The 19,562-nt window shown below is 49.8% G+C and overlaps 1 protein-coding gene across 5 annotated transcripts in view; it reads right to left on the reverse strand.

The window, feature by feature from the left end:
• MASP2 (MBL associated serine protease 2) overlaps nucleotides 1-19,562 on the reverse strand; it is a 44,990-nt gene that overhangs the window by 15,173 nt on the left and 10,255 nt on the right. For 2 of the 5 annotated variants that reach the window (XM_065575277.1, XM_005292837.4), the window contains exons 2-5: nucleotides 9,733-9,874; nucleotides 9,248-9,467; nucleotides 4,436-4,613; nucleotides 3,325-3,456 (exon numbers count right to left, since the gene is read on the reverse strand). In XM_065575277.1, the coding sequence (XP_065431349.1) occupies nucleotides 3,325-3,456; nucleotides 4,436-4,613; nucleotides 9,248-9,467; nucleotides 9,733-9,874 (672 nt within the window). The other 3 variants (XM_008167235.4, XM_065575278.1, XM_065575279.1) reach the window with 3 other exon arrangements.

The following is a 19,562-nucleotide window of genomic DNA, read 5'->3' on the forward strand; positions in this document are numbered from 1 at the left end:
TCCTGGATGTGGCCATGGGGAGCTGCCTTTGAAAGGGCTGTATTTTTACTTCACAGATCTGCAAGTGAGAAACTCAAACTAGCCAGCACAAAAAGGATCATATAATGTTCAAACAGCTCTCAGCAGGAATGCAGAGCCTGGGTTTCTCAGACCAACCTTTAGAGCTGCCCAGAGAGCACGCCATTATACTTAGCCCATATTTTTATTCGAATCACAGTGAGCTGTTTGCCAGAGACTTGAACTCTGAAAAATTAGCCCCTCTAAACTTGTGAGCTCAGAGCCACTGGCTCAGGTTTCTAACAAAAAGCGGGTCATAAATCGTGCCATTGAGCCACCAGAAAACTCTCAAGCTGCTATAAGCATGGAAGCCAACAGAACTACTGTGAGCATGAAGCAGCCTTCAAAACAAGATCAAGTACATCAGGACAGAGCCTTCCTACCCATGAAAGAGCTAGTCAGTCTGAGATTGGCACTGTGATCTCTGTCTAGGTTTGAATATAGCCTTCATCACCAGAGTATCTAAGCGCTTCACACTCATGGTGCGTGGGCGGGGGGAGGGGGGGTTACTCTCACAACATCCTTGTGAGGTAGGGAAGTGGTGGTGTTCCCATTTTACAGATGGGGGACTGAGGCACAGGGTAGATTAAATGACTTGCCCAATGTCACACAAGAAGTCTGTCCCTGAGCCGGGACTGAGCCCAGGTCTTCCAAGCTTGTGTCTGATGCCCTACCTATTAGAGCATCCTTCCTCCCAGTCTTCGCTTGGAACAGGGATTTGGGGTATGCATGAACGGAGCATAGAAAAGTAGAGATTGGAGTAGAGGCTTGTTTTAAGTGTCTCCCCACCCTTTTTTTGTTGTTGTTAAATTTCAGCAATGAAGAGGCTCCACGGCCATTAAACTATCTTTGGGCTCATGAACTTACTGAGCTTTTTTAATTTATCTTCAGGGGGATTTTCCTGGAGCCTCTCAGTTCCACTAGTGAATGTCCCACTTGCAGCCAGAAAACAGGGCCTGGAACCTGGCCAGTGAACACCCCATTGAGGTTACCTAGCCAGCTCCTGTGTTACCTTGAAACAGGAGAGGGAGGCATGGATCGATGCTATGGGGACATTGGTGGAGACTGCACCCCAGGAGTTCACCTGGCCGCGACTGTGCCACTTATAAAGAAGGAACCAGGCACTGGATGGAGCCACTTATTTAAAACCACCTCTTCACTCTGCTGTATCCAGGATACTATCTTTGTCAATGGCAAACAGAGGACACATGTGACTTCAGCTGAGCTGCCTTGTGACTACATTTGCAGCTCTGGATCTGTCAGACAAGAGATGGGGCTTCCTTTCCACGCCCAGCGGAAAAACACCGCTCCCCCAAAGCTGGCTGCTTTGCTTACACTAACCGCTTCATTATTTTCTTTAGCAAAGCACCAGGAGCCCTTTGCAGAGGGCTCACCAGATCGCACCATAACAACAGGGTTGGGTTTCCAGTGGGAGATGTGGCTAAAGACATAAAGTTTGGGTCCAGGTCCAGATTTTTCCACAGTGTCAGCATGCTCAAAACTGGGGCTTTGGGCTTGTCTGAACACAGACCCGAGGTTCTCTCTTGGAGTCTGAACAGATCGAACTTACCGAGTGTTCAAACCGGGGGAGGAGTTCAGGCCCTGTTCTAGTTCAAGCACTTTGATCAGTCAAGCAAGAAAAGCCATGGGCTTAAGACCAGAGGCAGTCCCATCTCTAGGTAGCAATAGAACGGCTCTCTCTTATCAGCCTCTGCCTTATCTGCCTTCTCCCTTCCTCAGCAGCACATGGCAATGCAAAGAAATGATGGGGAGGCTGCAGTTGACTTTAGGAACAGGAAAGGCCATTTTATTGTCTACAGGAGGCAGGTCTGAAAGGAAGGAAACCGAGATATGCGCAAGTCACTAATCAAACAAGCAAGCGGAGCTGGTGGCCCTGTGACATGCAGCTATGGGCAGGTCAGGAAGAAGGACGAGCCAGCTCTTCCCAGCACATCTGTCTTGATCTCTGCCTATGCGAGGAGAAGCTTAATTATCTCAACACTGGAAAATAAAGGAGAAAAAGAGTAAATGAATAAGAGGGCAGCCACAACTCAGCCTTTCCAGAGCGGGCCCAAAAACTCAAAGGGGCAGCTTCAGTAGTCAGCATGTTTCCAAACAGACCTTTGGAGTCTGAAGGATGGAATGAGCTCAGCGCTTGCCGCTTTAAATCAAGATGGGAGATTTGCTTTAAAACAACAACAACAAACCCAGCCCCCCTGCTGTTACAAGCCCCAGTGATGGGAAAGGGAAAAGGGACTGGGGCAGCAGGCAGAAGTTACCAATGCACTAGAGATATGCCCGAGTCGCAGAGTCTGGCTCCCACATCGGACCCAAACATCCCCCCCAATTTGTGCGTGTTTGCAATGGGCTGGACTGAAACGCTAGATCCAGAGACAGGCTCGAGCTTCAGAGTTTAGATATAAATCCACAGCGAAGTGGTGGAAAAGCTGGGCCTGCTGTGTCGTTCCACACCAGCCTCGACCAAGTAGAGCGAAGCTGCATGCAGCAAGGAGGAGGCTGGCGCCAGGAATCTGCACGTTTTGCTGCAGGCAGAACCAAGCCCAAAGTGGTGATCAGTGCACTGATTCAGAGAGACATTCACTCCTTATTGTCAGATCATAAACCTTCCTTCAGCAGCACGTGCAGAGCAGCAGAGACAGCCAGCAGCTATTCTCCTTTTGAACTGGGAATCCGCTGTCACTCATCAGCAGATTGTTCCTCCTCGAAGCAGCCCCGAGCTCAGGTCCCGAAGCGCCAGAAGACTCAAAAGTATTATCCATCGCAGCACTCGGAAGGCAGGAGTGCTGGCTGGAGGGGCTGGGCTGGCAGCCCTGCAGACTGAAGGTCTCCGATAGGAGCAGCCACGGGGCAGGCTTCCTTCCTCCAGCCAACATGACGAAAACCTACCCTGGAGGGATGATTTCTGGCAGTGACCGGAACCGTTCTACCCTCCACACGTAGCCAAGCACTGGCCTCTCTTCTGAGACTGCTGACACCAGGGCTGGTGAATGCCAGGGGCGGGATGGGATGCCTGACCTGCAGGAGCTAGAGTGAGGCTCCCCTGTACTCTGCCATCAGCTGAGGAGTGTGTGCACTGACTCACACCCTGCACCATCAGGGTGATGTCAGCTGGCCTGCAGGGGCCGTAAGCCAGCTCTGAACTTGCCGCGGCGTGTGGGTTGCTCACTGACCTGTCGTCTAGAGGGGGAGAGGGACTCCTGTTCTGACGGGGAGGGGGCAGCCCACCCTGCGCATGGACAGACTCACCTGTGCAGGTCCTCTTGTTTTCATGGAGGACGTAGCCAACCCTGCAGCTGCAGTAGAAGCCGCCCAAGTAATTATGACAGTGATGGTCACAAAGCGGTTCGTCGTCAATCAGCAGCTCACACTCATCAACATCTAGCGGGTGGAAACACAGCAGCATTAACTTGACTTCACTGAGTGGGGGGAGCTCTGAGCAGGACTGAAATGGGAACTGGGGGGAGATGGGAACAGAGCAGGGACATGTTTTTGGAAACTGACTCGATACCCTTTAAACATGTGTGTGTGTCTGTCTGGGCCAGGCTGGTGTTTCTTGGTATTCTTTGTAAAACATAAAAGTGGGGCTTTCAGAGGAGCCTAAGCCAGGCAGGGGCCCAGTTCCCCCAGGAAGCGAATGGGCCTGGTGTTTCTGAATCACTCTGGGGCTTTTCAAACACACTTCTCCTCCCACTCCCTCCACTTAGCTTGTACAGTTGGAAGATCCCCTGCGCTAGGCACCATATGCAATTCAAAGCCAAACACCCACCACAAGCTGACAGCTTGTGAAGAAGCATACAGGGGATTCCTCCTTCCCCAGACACCAGCTCCGCCTGGCGTGCTGTGACAGCGCCGTCTTGCACAGTGATTACTGATGCCGGCTTTGTATTCTGATTTCACACGGATTCCTGCCGTACTCCATTGTCCTAGGAAGAATCTACCTCCTAACATTTTGCTCTCCTCCAGCGCTCTCAAATCCTTTACAGACATTAATTAACCAACACAGCAGCCCTGGGTGGTAAATGGGAGTCTCCCCATTTTGTCCGTGGGGGAAGAGCAGGTTCAGAGATAGGAAGGAACTTGCCCAAGGTCACACAATGAGACAGTGGCAGAGTTGGGGATAGAACCCAGATGTCCTGAGTTGTAGTCACCTACTTGAGTCACTATCTGTAATGAATACAGCTGTTCCTAATCCATTCGCTAGTAGCAGCAGGCAGAATCTCCATCCGCCTGGGAAGCCCAGCCATCTCCTTTGGCCAGCCCCTGGTGCTAGCAGCCAGAGTCTGCGTGAGGCCAAGAGGGTTGCTGGCCCTAGTGTAGTTCTCTACCCCTTCTCCTCACTGCGGGGCCCATCTCTCACCTTCAGCTGCATAGAAGGCCTCGAAGCCAGTGAACGGGTTCTCGTTGGAGTAGTCGGATCGGAATGTCACAGTGAGGGTGTTGTCAATGGAGTGGTACGTCCTGTTGCCCGGAGCCTCCTCGGTGTCTGTGCTCTCATGTCCACACAGCGTGGCCACCAGCTTCCCGCCGGAGCTGATCTGCGCAGGGGATGCAGTCACGTCTACGCTCAGCTACAGCCTCTATTTCCACGCCCGCCCCCTACCCAGTGCATGGAGCCCAATCAGCGGGACCAGGAGCAGGTTCTTGTGCTGGGGCACACCCAGCTCCCTCCCTACCCATGGTATGCTCCATTGCCAGCTCCATATAATTATCTCCACCCCTGCCTGCTTCCAGCTTGCCTTGATCCCCCCCCCCCCAACCTTTCAGCTGTGGCATCTCCCCCTCTGCAGCCTCAGAAGCCTGACCAAGCAGGGATAGAGGGACTGGAGATTGCTGGAGAGGCAAGAAAAGGAAGGAAGAACCATGACAGACACTAGCAAGAGCAGCTTTAACTTGTAGCCAGGGCTATGAATGAATCAGCGCATCCACCATGTGCCCTGGTCACGTGCTCTCCACTTTGCTGGCAGAGCTGAGGCTGAAGGTCCCCTGCTCCTGGCGGACTTTCCACCACCAGGAACAATCAGGGGGTTTAGAGATTACAGCATTCTCAGAAGTACATTTGTGATGAAGACCATCCATCTGGATTTGGTTATACAATCGCGGATATCACATTACATGGTGGGCAGCGATTTCCCCACACCCTGACTTGCCCCCCATTCTCCTCCCCTCCCCTAAATCCTTGGCTGTAAAGCTCATTGCCTGAACCCTCCCTTCCCCTCCAACACACACACACACACACACAAAGGCACAAGGCCAGCTTGGGCCACCAGCCCAGGGTTCTGTTTGCTGTGGGTTTTGTTCCTGTTTGCTTTCCCCTTTGATCCTATGTGGGAGCAATCCGCGGGGCTATGGCCAGTCACAGGCGAAAGTAGGGATTAGGGTTAAACGCAGGTTAAACACACACACCTTTGAATTTACAGTAAAGCCCTGCTGAGCTGGGTCTCTCCATTCCCACATTCTCTCTGATGCAATGTTTCTTGGTGGGAAACACCCACTGGATTCCCCAAGTGTCCCTCTTCCCTGGCCCCATGTCCCTGAACGTTTTGGACGCTGCTACTAGGCCAATTTTGATAAACAGGATTTGTGCTGCCCCTGGGGGCGGGGGCATGAGAGCTCATGCACACAAGTTCTAGCAGCGGGTAAGAGGCTGAGCAGTCTGACCAACAGGGTGCAGTCTCAGAGGAAGGCGGTGAAAAGCACTATGGCCTTAGAGCAATGGTTCCCAAACGTTAACAAGCCGCGAACCCCTTTCACTAAAATGTCAAGTCTGGTGAACCCCCTCCTAAAAATGAATATTTCCAGGGATTTTCTCCCTTACCTCAGCAGCAATTATAAAAGCAGTGATCTTGGAAATATAAAATTTGTTTTTATGACATGCTTATTACACATCATTTATTAACTATGATTTATCATCACAGTATTTTTATTACATTAGGAAAATGGCAACACTCTTCCAAGATCTCACTTGTGTAGCCTGTATCACTTTTGATGCAGCCTGTTATAAGACAAGGCTCCTATCAGAGGCGCTAGTAGAAAAAAAGGTTGCGGGGGCAAAGCCCCTGCGCACCCGGGGTTCTGGGGGGGGACACCTGCCAGAAAAGTGGGGGGGGGGGCTGCTGGAAAAAAAGGGGAGGGAGCTGCCGGGGTGGTGGTACAGACATGGGGGCGGCATGTGACCCTCATCACCCCCCATACTGGTGCCTCTGGGTCCTATGTTTCATCAAGGAGTATCAGATGTGAAACAGCAGGAAGCTATTTAGGAAGCCAACTCAAAGAGTTCTTCCTACACAAGCATTCAGGTCTTGAGCAGTCCATGCAAACAAACAAAGCTTAAACTTGTTCTTCATAATCAATTAAAAACAACACTAGCAGCCTATTACATTTTAAAAACAGCAGAAAATATTCATCTCAGTGTGATAGATATGCTTGCTTTGATCTGCTTAGCTCTTGGAAGTCCCCAAGGCTCCGGGCTGCTGGCCCCATGCTGCCCAGGGTCCCTAGGGACAGCTCTGTTCGCCATTAGGGAATTTCCCCCCTCCCCCCCCAGAACCCCTTGTAACATTTTGGGAAGCCTCAGGGGTTCACGAACCCCAGTTTGGGAACCACTGCCTTAGAGGAACATGAACCTCTCACCTGAGTAACTCAGGGATTAAGATTTTACTTAAGATGCCTGATCTGGTTCTACTGAGCTTAAAACAACCATTGCCAATATGGGCACACCACCTGCTTCCTGCATGTCTCCTGTAGATATGGCTCCTCCAACCACACACTGACCTTCAAGTATGCCCCCACCGATAGGAGTATGAACACATGGCTGGACAGCTGGTGTGCTGAGATTGCTGCCTTGTGCTCCCCTCTTTCCCCATTCCTTTGGCCACTCATCATATGCTAAACTCGTTAATTCTCTGGGCAGGGCCTATCTTTTTATTAGATGTATAAGAACATAAGAATGGCCGTACTGGGTCAGACCAAAGGTCCATCTAGCCCAGTATCCTGTCTACCAACAGTGACCAATGCCAGGTGCCCCAGAGGGAGTGAACCTAACAGGTAATGATCAAGTGATCTCACTCCTGCCATCCAGCTCCACCCTCTGACAAACAGAGGCTAGGGACACCATTCCTTACCCATCCTGGCTAATAGCCATTAATGGACTTACCCTCCATGAATTTATCTAGTTCTCTTTTAAACCCTGTTATAGTTCTTGCCTTCACAACCTCCTCAGGCAAGGAGTTCCACAGGTTGACTGTGCGCTGTGTGAAGAAGAACTTCCTTTTATTTGTTTTAAACCTGCTGCCCATTAATTTCATTTGGTGGCCCCTAGTTCTTATATTATGGGAACAAGTAAATAACTTTTCCTTATTCACTATCTCCATACCACTCATGATTTTATATACCTTTATCATATCACCCCTTAGTCTCCTCTTTACTAAGCTGAAAAGTCCTAGCCTCTTTAATCTCTCCTCATATGGGACCCGTTCCAAACCCCTAATAATTTTAGTTGCCCTTCTCTGAACCTTTTCTAATGCCGATATATCTTTTTTGAGATGAGGAGACCACATCTTTACGCCGTATTCAAGATGTAGGTGTACCATGGATTTATATAAGGGCAATAAGATATTCTTCATCTTATTCTCTATCCCTTTTTAATGATTCCTAACATCCTGTTTGCTTTTTTGACTGCCGCTGCACACTGCGTGGACGTCTTCAGAGAACTATCCACGATGACTCCAAGATCTCTTTCCTGATTAGTTGTAGCTAAATTAGCCCCCATCATATTGTATGTATAGTTGGGGTTATTTTTTCCAATGTGCATTACTTTACATTTATCCACATGAAATTTCATTTGCCATTTTGTTGCCCAATCACTTAGTTTTGTGAGATCTTTTTGAAGTTCTCCACAATCTGCTTTGGTCTTAACTATCTTAAGCAGTTTAGTATCATCTGCAAACTTTGCCACCTCACTGTTTACCCCTTTCTCCAGATCATTTATGAATAAGTTGAATAGGATTGGTCCTAGGACTGACAATTGGGGAACACCACTAGTTACCCCTCTCCATTCTGAAAATTTGTGCACCTAGCACAACGGGTCCTGAACCGGATATCAGGGCCTCTATGTGTTATTGTAATAAAACAAAACAACAACAACAACATGTAGGCACAAAGGTTGGGGTCAAACCTCCTAAATCCTCCCAATCAGCCTGGCTTTGAGTTTGATCCAGTAGCATCTCCTTTCAGGCTTTTTCACACTTCCCCCAAATAGTCCATTGGCCACTTTCTTTTCACAAGCTCTTCCCCATTATATATGGGCATCCTGATGCTACTGCTTGGGCCATGTCCCATCAGCACAGCTCTCATGAGACACAAGTATTTTGTAGAGCCAGTCAAAAAATTTCAGACAGGACAGAAAATGCTGATTCAAGCAAATTGAAACGTTTCCTCGGAATGTATCACTTTGTCACAATTTTTGATGAAAAATTACTGAAGGGTTTCATTTAAATAAGAATGAAGTGTTTTGCTTCTATTATATTGCATTATAATAGATAATAGATAAGTCTTCTATTATATTTTATAATATAATATGAGAAGTGATGCACTTCCGTAAGCTTGTTTCTGTATTTCCAAAATGGAATTGCAGCAATATTATTTTGTGAGAAATTCTGACTTCTTGTTTCCATGTGGCTGAAAGAAAATTTCAACAAGTCCGATCTGCCCAGGGCACAGAAATTCAGCATTTCCACCAGCTCTAGTTTTCTTCCAGCGATGCTTCCTGATCCTGTGGGCCTATGTGAATGCATCACTTGCAAATCAGCTGAGCCCAAACATTACAAGGAGATCTGACCATAAGAAAAACTGATTCCTTGAAACCTGCGACCTCAGACAGAGCTGGTTGTGCCATATATATCAGTATCCACATTACAATCTGTGGATTGTACACATTACAATGTGTGGAAGGGGATATGCAGCTCCAGTAGACACAGACAGTATAAAGCAAACTACCTAGAGAAATTCATGCGTCTCTACAGAAGTGCACATGCAATCCCATATTGTAAGTACAAACATACACGTATCATGTACATCCAGCCATCAACGTGCACAGACACAAAGTTCTATATTAATACATAGGCCTCATACATGACCACGGACACCCTCTTTGCCCCGTGGCTCCGCGTACCTTCACGTAATCATATTCACACAGGTAGGACAGCTCCATGTTAAAGTGAGTGAAGTAGATCCGGATGGTGTATCCCTTGGGGACGCTGATATTCCAGGTTCTCTCCTTGCTGTTGGGGTACACGTTTGGGAAGTCTGGGGATGTGATCCTCCCATACATTTTCTGCAGTTGGATGTTGCTACCCACTCCATGGCAAAGGGCCGCCACGAGGAGGTACAGCCTGCCTCAAATGGAACACAGACAGTAACAAGGGGGGTGAACGTTAGCTCAGAGATCACACTCGCTACATACCGTGGGCACTAGGACATTAGTCAACATCTCTGCACCTGATGCTCCTCTCCTGTGTAAATGCTCTGGGTGTCAAAGGAGTGCTGCTGACATAAGACCCAGGAGAGGAGAACTGGGCTGCATCTCCTTCCATAAAAACAGGACAAAGAGCTAGAGAACCCAGGTTGCCTGAGAAGAGCCTCCTGGACTTCACTCACCTCATCCTTCCACTGTCCTGCCGGGAGCCTGCAGCAGCTTCTCCTGGTGTGCTTGCCTCTGAGGGGGAGTTTGCTTTGCTGTGTTTGTCTGGCTCTTGAACTCTGATGTTTATCTCCCTTTTCCCACTCAGCCGGCTGAGTTCTGGGAACAGCAGTTACAACAGAGCGAGCCTGAGCTCAATGCACAGGATCCGAGTCAACCCCGGCTCAAAGTGCAAAGCACAGCTGAAAGCGTAGCTGGATTCCAAACTTTTCAGCCCCCACCTCTCTGGAGGGATGAGCAATGGGCCTGGTATTTGTGCAGAGAGGCCGGGGAAGGGGAGAGGATGGGTGGGGATAGGTACAGGGTGGTTCAAGACTGTGTGTGCTAGGGCATGGTCAGGGTGTTTGGGAACATCATTCCCCCTGTTGCCAGCTGTAGTACATTACTAGAACCCTGGTCTCTTTCACAGCCTGAGCCCACGGAGCCAAGAAGGAACCGGATGGGAACCCGGGTCCCTTTGCTGATCCATTTTACCAGCAGCTTTGACAGAGGACGATCACAGAACACAGTAGGGCTAGTGCCCTAAAGAACACTGTAACCAGACAGGAGGCACTCAGGTACTACGGTGATGAGGGCTCTCCGAGGACTGGGGTACACAGACCTATGGCTGAGGATGTTAATGGGCACAGAGTCTTTAAGCTCCCAGCTGCTGGCTCTAATCCAGCCCAAATCTGTTGTTCTGTGCTTTATGTGCACACCCAGCCTTTGCCATTGCGCTTCCATGCTGGAGCGCTGGGCTGATAGGGTTAAAAATCCAGCTGTGGAATTACACCCAGCTGTCCCATGCAGGGTGCCATGCCAAGCGGCAAAGGGAGACGGGGAGTCAGAGGAAAGATGGAGAGTTGGCCATGAAGAGAGATGCAGCGAGGCAGGAGCTGCACGGGAGAAGCTCCCCCCGCCTGGGATGAAATCCTCACCCACTGTTTTGCCTGTTTCCTTGCGAAGAGCCCTTTCGTTTCAGCACGTCTTGCAGCATCAGCCAGCCATTTGCGGCTCTAGCTTAACAGCCTCATGCTGAGTAACCGCAGACCCTACAAAAGGACTCCTAACACCCATCCTCCTTCTCCACCCAGCCCCAAGCAAGCCCGAAGGCTGGGTGCACCCACCCCCCATCCCTGTAAGATGCAGCTATTTGCCAGTTGCCCAATTACTGACCCAGTTAAGGAAGGTTTGGGTAATTCTATGTGACAGGAGCCCATTGTGAATTCTGCCCAGCTGTCTCCCCACTCCCAGCCCCTTCCACGCTTGAGGGACCGAGGTAGCCCAGAGGGAAGAAGTCGCTTTCAAGAGGAAAGTGTGTGTGAAAGCCAAGGTCCAGGGAAGGGGCACCGCCTTCGAATCCATGTCTCCACAGCAGCAGACGTGGTGTGACATGAGAATGCCTGGGAGACCCCACGTGGGGACTGCAGCAGGCAAACATCTTCCCCAGATCCCCCCTGTGTTTGCTTTCCTGCTCCCCCTACCTCTCACCACAGCATGGCCTGTCAAGGAAAGGTCTCAGATCCCCTCTGGGGCAGCAGCTCGGATGCCGGCAGCTGAGCCGTGCCCATCAGTAAGTCAGTGCGAGCAGAGCGGTTCAGGCAGGGCCCAGCTAACGTGGCTTGCCAGCTAGGACGTCTACCAGCCAAAGGCCCCATCTGGAGTATCCCGGGAAGGCCAGGAAGCAGGGCATGGGAGGAAGGTGGTGCTGGAGAGCAGAGACAAGGCTGTGCTGGAAGGAAGTGAGTGGGGGTTGCACGGGAGACACACCCAGAGGGCTGTAGGTTTGACTTGCTGAGGTCTGCATGTTCCTCAAGCTCTGCCCCCTGCTGATTTGGGGGGCACCCGCTTTCCCCAAATATAAACCTCTCCTCCCATTTCCACAGGCCCCAAGCCTCTCCTTGCACCAAGGTGAGGTGAGCAAACAGGGTAAACTGATGTCATGCTTCAAGACGGTTTCTCTCTTCAATTAGTATTTGCCCTCCCCTTCGCCCTCTCCCTCCAGGTCACGATCTTCCGTGGCAATGGTCTCGCCTTCCAACTAATGCAGGATGCTACAGCGTGTCTCCGCAGCAACACTTCCTACCACGAGAGCATGTCACACCGGTTGTCTGCTCCCTACACTGGCTTCCATAGATAGAAAAGTAAGCCAAGTTCAAGGTCTCAGCTTGATCTTCAAGCCGCTCTGTGGCCTGGGCCCAAGGATGAAGACCGTGGTCAACCCCTCCGCCCCAGTGGAGTTCTCTGTAATAAGTGTAAAGCTCTTCTGTGGAGGAGACAGAACTTTCCTTGGGGGCTGGTCCGAGACCATGGAACCATCACTTTCACTCCAAGTGCCAGGCACATTTCTTTGACCTGCCTTCTCTAACATAAACCTACACAGACACACACACGCGCACACTCTAAAACAGAACACTCCACTGCTCACACTTCTCCTGCAGCGGAGAGAACAAACATGACAGATGGCAGTCACGTTGCTGAAAGCACTCAGATGTACTGCTTGCATCGCTGTAAGAACCCATATAGAATAGAATCTCTTTTCTCTAGCCTGTCTGTCTTCCCCTCTCCTGTTTCCCTTCACCTGTCTCTCAAAGAAGGAAATCACTCACATGGCCCCACGCCCTGGGTAGCTACACTGTGTCTGCCACATTGGCTCGGAGTCTGCCACTGCAGTGGAACAGCTGTTTCTCTCTGCAGAGAGAGTTTGGTTCGAGTTCAGATAAAGTAGGAGCCAGGCCTCTGTTGTAATACTGTCCTCTGCCTTCCTCTCTCAGATCAGAGGAGATATGCACGTTACAGGCACAAACAGCCTGTTTCCTAGATAATTATGGCTCAAAGCAATGGATAGGAACTAAGGAAAAGTTCATGTTACTCATACTCCCAGGACAAAATCCTAGAACAGTGAAGGGAACACGTGGTTAACGATAGGGGGGAGTGACCAGGGCAGGACACAGCTCCATTGCTAGTCTCCAATTCTTCTGCTAACAGAAAAGGGGGTGCAACAGTGATTCCTCACCACGCCAGCCTCATTTGTCTTCCACAAAGGTCACTGCAGTCTTGTTTAACAAGCAACCTGAACAAGCCAAGTCATTCTGCTCCTGGAACGGCCCCCAGGAACCGGGAGCGTCTTCCTCTGCAATAGTGGTTCGGGTTTGTACACTTCCCTGCTCCAGTCCTCCTTAGATAAGGCTCTATTCCTGTCCACATGAGCCATAGTTCCTACCCATCTTCAGCCCTATCCCCTTCCCATCCCAAACTCTGCAGAGTGCAGCTATAGCACCTTCTAGCTTACAGGTTCGAGTTGCCCTTGGGTGGAAACATCTGAATTACTGATCTCTGTCGCATCTTGTCCGTTGAAAACATAGCAAAGGGACCTAAAACCTGCCGAGATTGTGGGTCAATCTAGGAATATGGCTGCAGATCTCCAGCTCCTTCCACTTCCATCCTTTCTTCCTGAGCTTTTAAACTTCATCACTTCTCTCCCTCCACAGAAAAGTTAACACTCTGCAAAGTACCTTCTTCCCCTTCCAAATGAATTGCTGGCTAGCTACAGATCAGAGGAAACGCAGAATTAACTGGATCCTCTCCCCTATTCAGTGAGTAGCAACTCTTGCTGAAAAGCTACCATGTCCCAATAACCTACTGACCTCCAGCCTGCACCGGACTTCCTTATAACCTCGTGTAGCCAAATGCATTGCGCCCACACCTTGGCCCAACACCAAAAGGCCTTCCTCACCACTCCTCTTCCTCCAGAACTGGCCATGATCATCTCGGTGTTGTGCAAAAGAGGAGTTGTTAGCCCATTGATCCAGAATAACCAGCGGATCCAGCCGAAAGTGCTTCCAAAACTATTACTCAGATACTGTAATAATGGGAGCTACAGAAAAGTCCAAAGGGTGGCAACAGAGGTCCACACTAACCCCCCATTTCGAACTAAGGTATGCAAATTCAGCTACGTTAATAACATAGCTGAATTCGAAGTACCTTAGTTTGAACTTACCGCGGGTCCAGACGCAGCGAGCAGGCTCCCCCGTCGATGCCGTGTACTCCTCTCGCCGAGCTGGAGTACCGGTGTCGACGGCGAGCACTTCCGGGATCGATCCGGGATCGATTGCTTACCTCCGGGTCCGGTGGTAAGTGTAGACCTACCCAGAGACACTGGAATGGACAGACCTCCCTATGGCTGAATACCCTTACTGAATATCTGTAGTTCAGTTCCTGCTGCAGACGAAGTGGATTGAAGATGGTACCATAAACACCGGCAGCATGAACCAAAATCTGCAGCATTCCAGAAAGAATTTATCTACCAGGCAGCCAGCCAGCCATGGAAAGAATAATGGAGAGAAAATGCATCTCCAATCCCATACCCAATGTGCGATATATTATACTTCTTGGCAAATCCAAACATACAGTCTTAGCAGTAGAGAGATTAAGCAAATAAAAAACAACAGCCCCATAATGGGGCTCAGTAGAATGCGACTTAATCAGAAGCATCTTGAATGAGGAGTGGACTTCTGTATTCAGGTATTCTTCGCTACTTGCCCTAAACCGTTTAACCACACACAGTAACATTACATAGCTGCTGTGTTCCTTCTGAGAGATGGCTGCATTTCAGGGGTGGGAGAAGTAATCCTGCCAAATAGGGTCACATTTTCAGATGTGGGTATCCTTTTGCTTATGTGCTCACTAGATTTACATGTACAAAAGCAGATCTGCATGTGGGATTGGCACATGCAGTTGGTGCATCCACACACACACACACACACATTTTGCTAGTGCAGTTGTCGTGGCCTCATTTGAAATCTGGCTGACAATTTGTTGAAGCAACATCCGGAAGTGCTAGGATCCTTATTGACAAAACGTACTACAGATTGTATCAAAGGGGTGGCCGTGTTAGTCTGGATCTCTAAAAGCAGCAAAGAGTCCTGTGGCACCTTATAGATTATCAGACGTATAGGAGCATGAGCTTTCGTGGGTGAATACCCACTTCTTCAGATGCATGTGCATGCATCCGAAGAAGTGGGTATTCACCCACGAAAGCTCATGCTCCTATACGTCTGTTAGTCTATAAGGTGCCACAGGACTCTTTGCTGCTACTACAGATTGTTGACTTATCCTGGAGTTTTTATGTCCCTCAGCACAGGCAGAGAGTCTGGTGGATGTAATACAGGCACTCAAGCCATTTAATTGTGAATTAGGCATGGAGTCTGTTAGAATCTATCCCAAAGTGCTCCTGGTGAAACTATCTTTCAAGGACAGGTGCTGGCAGTGTCAGACAGTCATGCCAGCCTAGTCTGCTACAGTAAAGCCAAACCTTTCTGGAAGAGAGAACAATTTGGCCTATTCGAGAGAGAGATTGGAGAAGCGAACTTGGCTCCCAACCCAGAGTTCAGATCTAGGCTTTTGATAGGGGCTCTGTCTCCAGCAATGCAAAACAGAACGCATAGTACCAAACTGCTCCCAAGCGCTAGTCCTGAATGCCAGGGCACTGGAAGGGATTCTTGCCAAACTGATTCATCCAAGTCTTGGGGGACTGCTGGCTACAGGCAGGACATTGGAACATCTGGTAGGTCAAAATGCAAAGCGCGGTACCAATACCATGTTAGCCAATTCATATATGTTAGGTATAGTACACACTAATAGGTATTATGCACACAGTATATATGTATATGTATTGGGGAGTTATGTTAACTGAATGTATTATGATCTTCCCCCAATTCAGTTCACCCGCATCAAGTATTCCACAACACTCTGCAAAGCTGAATTTAGCTTTGGCATTAGAAAATAGGAAACCTGTCAAAGACAAATTATGTTAATATTGTGCCCTGGGTACAAGCTTAGGAGGTGCCTTCATGCCTGTTAGTACCTGGAATGCTGTGTTCAAAACAAAAGGTAAGAGGGGGTACACCGTGGTACCAGAAAAACAAGTTGAAATTGGTGGGTGGAATCTTAGATGACGTACAGAGGAGGGTCTTAGCTTGTGCACAACGTCATCATAAATAGAGGTAGTTTTGGGGAGTGCGCCTTCTGCGTAAGGCGACCTGAACACACTGCGAGAACCCGCCTCCCAGAGGGATTGGTGCTGTATTAACTCTCTCTCTCCCCTGTACCATACTGTTTTGTCTATAAACAATACATTGGCTGAGCTTCGTTATTTGCTCTCAAACATTTTTAACACAGAACTGCAAATGGAGTCAAAATCCACTGGCTATGCAAAAAGCAAAACAGAGGGCATCGGAATTACGCTTCTTCCCTTCCTTGAGGCAGTCTATGCAGAGGAAACAATTCAAACCTCCCCCGAAGAGCTGGTTCTAGCTCCAGGTTGTGTGCTTCTTAGCTCATGGTGTAGGTGCATCACCATGGGATTGGAAGGAAGGGGAATACTTACACTATTCAGGTCCTTATACTGCACAAGTTCATTTGGAGTAGCACGGAGGAGACAGACCCCCAGAAGCTAGTAAATGACAAGATCTTACTGTGTCGTTTAAATGTTTCAATGGGATCTCCAAGGCAAAGGCCAGCAGGAAGAATCTGTTTTGTGGGGGAGGGATGGGGAGAAAGGGAAGAGGCTATTTCATTGGCTCTACATTAGCGAGGATGAGAGGGAGCCAGAGTGATAAAGGGGCTGGAAAAATCACTCTTGCTGAAGTCAGATTAATCTTTCTCACTTGTCTGTTAGCCTCTTCTTAGCAGCATTGTAATGACCTGAAATTGCAACTGATAAATCGGTGCTGAGGGTTTGTCTCATCGCGGCTGCCACACGAGGATGGGCCATTATTCTTTCAATTTAGGTCTCTGATGCCTGTTAACATATATTAGGCTTTTCCATATGGTGCTTTTTAGCCTGGTGCCCAGGGCAGCTGCCCAGGTCTCTTCCCCCACCCACGCTCTCAGGCCCTGCCTAATGAGAATGGATGACAGCCCCCGCTCAGTAATGGGACACAGATGGTCCAAATGGCTTTTCACTTTTCTACTTTGAAACATATTTTCCATCTTAGAAATTCTCATACAAAAATAAACCCTCCCAATCTTTGGTGCTGTAATTTTGTGTTTTCTAAATTGGCAAGGGACTCGTCGGGTAGGGCAACATCTTTGAGAGGGCTGCAGACTTTTTATTAGAACGGATCGGGCACTGAACTAAGAATCAGGAGACCTGAGGGTCTAGTCCCAGCTCTGCTGCTGGGTGGCTTTGGGCAAGTCACTCCCCCTCTCTGTGCTTCTGTTTTCTTTCCCACTCTTCATCAGTCTTGCCTACTGTAAACTCTTCAGGGCAGGGGCTGTCATGTACCAGGGGTTTGTATAGCCTCTAGTCCAATTACTAGTGTTATTTATAACTCCGTAGCACCTAGGAGCCCTCGACATAGCCCAGAACCCATTGTGCTAGGTACTGTACAAACACAATGACACCCCCCCCCCGATCTCCACTGTGGCCTCTAGACACTACCATAATACAAATAATAATGAATTAAACAAAGGGATCACTGGAATTAAAGTCTGGTGTGAGTAGGACAAAAGGGGAGCCCTGAAAGAAGAAGACAACCTCACAGCTGCATGCAGTAGCGAGTGACTGAGGGGTCTAAGCAGCAGGTTTGGCATAGCTAGGCTCTGTGGCATTACAGGTTCAAACCCCAGCAGGGTTCACACAGGCGCTTTATCCTATGAATTGTTTGTATTCCAAGAGGAGCCATAACTGCACTAGGCGCTGTCCAAACACACAGGAAGAGGGAGAGGCATCGGCTTCCCTGTCATTTTTCAGGGAGGGGTGGGGAATGTCTTTTATAATGGTCTCATCTCAAGTGCTCATTTGGACCCAGCCTCCATTGACGCCAATGGAGGGAGAGCAAGCCCTAACCTGGCACTCTGGTATGAGTCCAGCATTTTCATTTAAACCAGGGCACGATCCAAAGTTTGACTGTTTTCTCTCTTTTTAAACCTTAGCGCTCAACCCTGCCAAAAGCCAGGACCTCCCTTCCTGGTCTTCTCATTACATTTTCCACGTGCATTCAGTCCTACACTTGTCCAGGCTGCTTTACCAGTGCACTTGTATCGCTGCTCATCCTCTCCTCTCCCTTATTAAAAACTATGATGCATAGGCAGCCGGTTTCTGCGCAAGCGGGCAAGTTCAAATGGGAGGGGAAGAGGCATATCATATGCTTACCATGCGGACTAGGTAGATCGGCGCCTCATACACATCCAGCATCACCCAAATGCATATAGCATCTTTGGGTAGAAGAGAGCTCCCGATATACTTCCTGAGCAACCCCAGAACTGACAGCAGCACAGGAGGGAGTTAGGCTTAAAAGGGAGATGTATCTAACCATCCTCTGCCAGAGAAACCTAAGGGCATGGGGTTTTTCTCACTGCTTCCTTGTGCTCCCCTTGTCCGTCTGTCTGTATCCATGGGTCTTATCATTAGAATGTAAGCCAGGGGTGGGCAAATTACAGCCCACAGGCCGTGTCTGACCCGCGTCAGAACTTTTAATCCGGGCCTCGAGCTCCCGCCGGGGAGCAGGGTCGGGGGCTTGCCCTGCTCCGGTGCTCCAGCTGGGGAGCGGGGTCAGTGACTTTCTGCGCTGCTCCTGGAAGCAGCAACATGTCCCACCTCCGGCTCCTGTGCATAGGGGCAGCCAGGGGGCTCCACACACTGCCCCTGACCCAAGCACCGCCCCCGCAGCACCCATTGGCCAATGGGAGCTGCAGGGGCAGTGCCTGCAGATGGGGCAGCGTGCGGAGCTGCCTGGCCATGCAGGAGCTGAAGTGGGGACATGCTGCTGCTTTTGGGAGCTGCTTGAGGTAAGCACTGCCCAGAGCCTGCACCCCTGAGCCCACCCACGCCCCTGCACCCCAACCCCTTGCCCCAACACCCTCGGTCCCAGCCCGGAGCACCCTCCTACACCCCAAACCCCTCATCCTCAGCCCCACCGCAGAGCCAACACCCCCAGCCAGAGCCCTCAAACCCCCCCCCCCATGCCCCAGCCCCCTGCCCCAGCCCCCTGCCCCAGCCCTGATCCCGCTCCCACCCTCCAAACTCCACAGTCTCAGCCTGGAGCACCCTCCTGCACCCCAAACCCCTCATCCCCAGCCCCACCTCAGAGCCCGCTCCCCTAGCCGGAGCCCTCACCTCCCACACACCCCAACCTCCAATTTTGTGAGCATTCATGGCCCGCCATACAATTTCTATACCCAGATGTGGCCCTCAGGCCACAATGTTTGCCCAACCCTGGTGTAAACTCTTCGGGGAAGGGACTTTCTGTTCTGAGTTTGTTCAGTGCCTGGCAAAATAGGGTTCTGGTCCATGCCTGCAGCTCTTGGGTGTTACCACAATCTTACTGCTACATTTGAAAGAAGGATGTACCAGAGATGCTCCCATCTCTTCAAAGTGCTGGTGGCTCCTTTGTATTTATGGAATCCAGCTTTGCATTAAACCTTAAAATATGAAAACCACCATTTCGCTGTTCACCAATGGGGCCCACCGGAGGCCTCAGAAAGGGTATGGAGTTAAGGGTCTCATTAGGAGCCAGAATCAGGGTTGCCTTGTTTCTCTCTGTGACATCTCATTTACTAGGAAGTCTCCCTTCCTGAAGGTGCGCAGTGGTAATTATATGCCTCTGAACGATGGAGGCAAGGGACTCAGGAAAACAATTCCTCTCGAATCCTTCAGCTTTCATTACAGTTCTCCTTAAAAACGCCAGCTCTGATTTAAAGCCCGCGAGGGCCTGCAGTCAGATCTCACCAGCTGCCAAAGCAGGACTGACAGAAGCACGAAACTTATTAACCCACCCTTCAATCTTTCCAGATCCTGGGCGTT

The sequence above is a fragment of the Chrysemys picta genome, chromosome 21 (assembly GCF_011386835.1).
Source record: "Chrysemys picta bellii isolate R12L10 chromosome 21, ASM1138683v2, whole genome shotgun sequence".
NCBI classification, from domain to species: Eukaryota; Metazoa; Chordata; order Testudines; family Emydidae; genus Chrysemys; species Chrysemys picta.